At 45.9% G+C, this 5,113-nt stretch overlaps 1 protein-coding gene across 1 annotated transcript in view; it reads right to left on the bottom strand.

Annotated features, from left to right (window-relative positions):
• Positions 1–2,629: 2,629 nt before the first annotated feature.
• LOC101859716 (homeobox protein Meis1) overlaps positions 2,630–5,113 on the bottom strand; it is a gene marked incomplete in the record, with an annotated part of 264,050 nt that continues 261,566 nt past the window's right edge. Inside the window, 1 exon segment of the mRNA XM_013085078.2 lies at positions 2,630–4,216. Coding sequence (XP_012940532.1) covers positions 3,894–4,216 — 323 coding nt within the window.

Below are 5,113 nucleotides of genomic sequence, written 5' to 3' on the forward strand. Positions count from 1 at the left end.
TGTCTGTCTGTCTGTCTGTCTGTCTGTCTGTCTGTCTGTCTGTCTGTCTGTCTGTCTGTCTGTCTGTCTGTCTGTCTGTCTCTCTGTTCCCTTTGTTTACGTAGTTATCACTGTTGTCTATAAGTCTGTAACTAAAAAAAGGGACAATGTGACCAAGCTTGTAAATTATGGCGCACACTGCGATGCCTAATATAAAAATACAAATTCGGCTTGTCTCTAGGATATTCAAATTCTTTGTCTCTTTCTCATTTTACAATTTATTTGATCCACATTTCCTTCGCATATCAATTTCTTTCCAATTTTCCTTCCTTTCCTCCTCTTGAATCCTCCTCCTCTCCACAGCTCCCTCCTCCTCTCCAGACGCTCCTCACTAAGCCCCACAACTTCCCCTCCACCAGGACTTGCTTCAGCGCATCCAATATGTCAAGACCCACAACTTTGATTGGACGCGACACTTTCCTTTTCATTTCCGGACATCCGGGGGGCTCTGTCACGCAAGCGCATCTAATACCGTAATCTTCAGACGGCTCTCCGGCCTCTACACCCGCCGTCTTGCCTCCCACATTTCCCTGACCAGCCCCCTTTCCCCCCTTTTCATTCCCGCGACAAGTCTTGCCCTACAAACATTTTTGTTGTCTCCCCCCCCCCTCTCCATGGTCTTCAGTCTGCTATGTGCTAGCCACAGCGAATTTTTCTTCACTCATTAAAGCTTCTCTTTCCTTCCCAGTCTCCCCTTCCGCTTCCTTCCGTTCCTCTCCCTATCGGACGTCAGTACCTTCAAACTGAAATGCTCTACTTCTTTCATAAAGCCACCGAGATTCGAGATTCAGTTGGCGTGTCTCTTTGTAAGATATTTCAGAAAAATGGCGATTCCTTTGTCTCCCCCCTCCTCCCCCCCTCTCTCTCTCTTAGTCACCCTCAGGCTCATTTTTTCGTATCACAAGCAGCAAGGAAAGTTCGGTCTCGCTCAAAACGCAACAACACTGATAAAATTTGCAGCAGATGCAATAAACAATCTAATATCACAAATCAACATTGCTAAAATGAAAGTTGTTTTGAGGCTCACAGTAAAAGTAATTGACAGGCGTAATCTCTGGCAGTGTTACGGGGAAAAGAGGGAAAAGAGGGGGGGGGGGAGCGGGGCTGCGAAGATCGCATGGGAGACTGGGCAAAGATATTCTCCGACCTGAACACTGATTAACGTGGTGGATTTCGTAATTACTATACTAGCTGGCACCGGTCTGTTCTTACTTGGACGGAGATAGAGAAAACTGATGACATAAGGGACTGTATGTGTGTGTGTGTGTGTGTGTGTGTGTGTGTGTGTGTTTAATGATAACGATTAAGTAACAACAACAGCAATTGAAACACCTCAACACCAACACAGGCAAAAATCATGTCAGCCGTAACACATTGAAACAAAGGAAAGTAGACCAGCGATAACGCACGACACAGGACCTTAAAAATAAAACTACATGGTAAGTATAATGATAATTACAGAACGGCTCAAAGGTATGACTAGTATCATTTCTTTAATTTCATCATCGTGTCGTCGACTTCATAGTGTATTTCACCTCTCAATGACGCTTTCCAGGAGTCCTGGATAGCGCTGGTTAAGACCGGCCAGCTCCCAACATACCCCAAGCGGGTACTCAACGCCCGGGATAGGGGTGGGGGCAAGGAATAGAGAGTCTTGTGTGCATCAACGACATGGTTAAAGCTACAGAAAATAACGACAAATCTCTTATCATACAACGTGACGAAGGTTGGGGTGGGGGACAGTAGTAGCAGGATGAGCATTGTTCGGCAAGGTCGAGGTCACCAGTCCTTGTGAAAGTAAAGGTCGTCAATCCATGTGAAGGTCAAAGTCACCATATTCTCGAGCATTGAGCAGTGCAGCTTCGATACTTATGGGGCAGCAACATAAAAGTTACGGAAGGGGGGGGGGGGTTACTTTTTTGCCCATCATGTCGTGCGCACAAGAACTTGAGATAGACAGATTCATCCGCTTACTTCAATGGTGAAAAAAACCAACAGTATTCTTCAAGACCATAAAACTGGTGACGTCATCTGCGGACAGCCATGGGCTTCAGTAAAGTCGAACGTATGCGTAATATGGACGCACCCAATTAACTGACCAATCATATCAGCAGCTGACTACAGGTGCCAGTGAACTCGTTTCATATAGTCTGATACGTTGGACATTGGGAACAGGAGTATTGGCTGCAATACAATGCTGATTTTTCTGGACAATATTGACACTTGGAGAATTAAAAAAAGACACACTAATGTAATGCAAGAGGATCCCTAAACCCCCAATAAGTACACATTTTCGACTGCAGAACAGAAATTCCTTTAACTCTCATATAAGTTTGGAAAAATAACAATGAGCATAGTTTTCTGAGTCTGGACATGGAATCTTTGGTTATCTTGTGAAAATCAAATAACAAGCATACTAAAACTCCCACATTCAGTGCACTTCAACAGTGCTGATTAAAAAAAAAGCCTACACAAAAAGTGAACACAATCCTATACAAAACAAAATAATACAATGATAAAAAATCTCCACAGCAAAAGACAGCAACCCCGTTCCTAAACGCAAGACCCACACACATCATGTTGAGCTGTCTTTTTTTTTCGCAGAATGTCTTAAACCAACATGTTACAGAACCACTGGAAACCCGGAAGGGCTTCTCTCGGATCACTCCAACATAAACTTGTGAGGGCAGATGCCATTCTTTTCGCTAGAAACGAGCAGTGCGTAAGTATTTGTCCAGTTTGAGAACCTCTTGAGTCCTCATAGCATAGAGCTCCTGTGCAGTCTGTGTCAAGGATTTGCTCGTAGCAGTGACGTCCCGCTTGTTCTCTGAAGACCTGCGCTTCTTGAGAAGTTGGGAAGAAGTTTGTATTCCAAGATTCCAGTCTCGTGATCTTGATCTGAAACAACACCATGCCCACTGTCTCAATGTGTGATGAAGCAAACACATCTTTTAGAAATCCAAATAGATTGGAACAAAATAGAGCTTCGAACCTGCAGGGAAATATCGCTTTCATTCAGTCATGTTTCAGAAGTGACTTGCTCTCTGAGCCGACTGAGTTCTGTGTCCGCTCTTTGTCTTAAGACACGACAGTGGGAGTGACAGTCAGTCTGACCTGCCCGGAGAACCTCTGGGCGTGCTGTGACGTCATTGTAACGCGACTTTGGCACGGTAGTGACGTAACAGTAACTGTGATGTTTGATCAGAAACACACAAGAGACCACTTAGGACCCATTAGAAGGTCAGTGTCTGGCGTCCGCCAAGAAGATGTCAGAACCACGTTCATAGTTACAGTTGTGGACTTAGACTTCGGAGCCAGCGTACATCGCCATGTGTGCTGATCCTCGTTCTGGAACTCTGGGAAGGTGTCAGAAGATGTGGTCACTGAGTGAATCCCCCACCCCCCCTCCTTATCGTGTGTGTGCACCACCAAGAGATAACGCATGGCTCCATGCACGTGCACAAGATATTGGCCTGGCGTGAGCGACACTGACCAGAACAAAGTACGGCGCCGATATTGAGGTTAGTTCACAACAGGAAGGGATCCACAGTCGAGGCATGGTTGTCGCTGCGAGTCCTAAGTGCCAGAGTCAAACATCTTGTACACAACCCACATTTTGTAGTGACCATTTCTTTTCCTAAGTCGGCTAACCTCTTTCGACCAACTGCTATAATCAATTTGACAACATCATTTACTTTTTTTTTTCACGTGAACGTCTCACCGTTTACACCCCCACGTGACTTGACAAACAACTAGGAAGAGAGCGCGGGGAGTCATCGTGGTGGCGTTGGTGGGTGTCGGGGGGTGGGTGGGTGGGTGGGTGGGGGGACGGTACAGGAGTGCCCCCTGTTGGACTAGCCGGCGTGAATGTCCTGTATGTGGCCACCCATGCCCTCCATGTGTAGGGGAGGGCTCTGAGCGCTGGCCATGCCGTGGTGGGCCATCGCCGGGTTTCCGTGGCCCATCATCATGTGGTGCGGGTGTCCTGGGATGAGCATGGCCTGGGAGTGAACGGGTGGCGAGAACTGGGCCATCTGGGCGTAGGAGGAGGGCGGGCTGCCGTACATGTCCGGACGGTGCATGCTCTGCATTCCCAACATGTCGTAACGCTGACTGGTGTCAAGGTGCGAGTAGCCGGCCTTCATGGGGTCGTAGAGGTCATGGCCGCCTTGAAGCCCTGGGAGGGAAGGGTAGAGAGCTGGGTTCAAACGGGGGGGAGAGAAAGAAAAGGGAAATGGTAGAGACAACATCCAAACAACAACTGGATATACGTAATAATAATAATAAATAATAATAATAATAATAATAATAATAATAATAATAATCATAATCATCATCATCATAATCATCATCATCATAATAATATGGCATTATTGAGTAAATCTACTTCCAACTTGGATATAAAAAATATAATAGAGTCAGATTTAAAAAATGCGAGTGTTTGGGGGTGGGGGTGGAGGAGATGCTCTTATTTTTTTTTCTCTGTGGAACAGATGAGAAACAGATGGAAGAGAGAAGAAACGGGACCAGAAAGGGAGAGGAGACAAAAACTAAAGAAGAGAAAGTAGAAAGCGCGCGCGCGCGCGCGCGTGTGTGTGTGTGTGTGTGTGTGTGAGTGTGTGTGCGTGCGTGTGTGTGTGCGTGTGTATGTGCGTGCGTGCGCATTTGTGTGTCCGAGTGTGAGAACGAGTGAGTAAACATAAGTGTACGTGTAGGTGTCAAAGAGATAAGGAGAGAGTGCGAGAGATAGACAACTTTACAAATTTAAAAATAAGCAGTGATGTGGGTCATTCTGGTGGATGTTCTAACGATCAATTTAAAAAATAAAGAGAAAGCTAAATAAAAACAAAATATGCTTGGACCTACTCAGGAATGTGATTTCATTTATCTTGTACCCAATTTGCTTGTCACCAAAACAGAAAACTCGGGACATATGGGCCTCTACAATTAGCCTGTTGCCCAAACCACCTCAGTGATCGGACTGTGTTTGCACAAAACAAATTTCCCCGACGTGTGTCAAGCTTCACTGAACAAGGGGGTTAACTTTTTTTAAAGAAGGAAACCCCCCCCCCCC

The sequence above is a fragment of the Aplysia californica genome, unplaced genomic scaffold, assembly GCF_000002075.1.
Source record: "Aplysia californica isolate F4 #8 unplaced genomic scaffold, AplCal3.0 scaffold00342, whole genome shotgun sequence".
In the NCBI taxonomy this organism is placed as follows: domain Eukaryota; kingdom Metazoa; phylum Mollusca; class Gastropoda; order Aplysiida; family Aplysiidae; genus Aplysia; species Aplysia californica.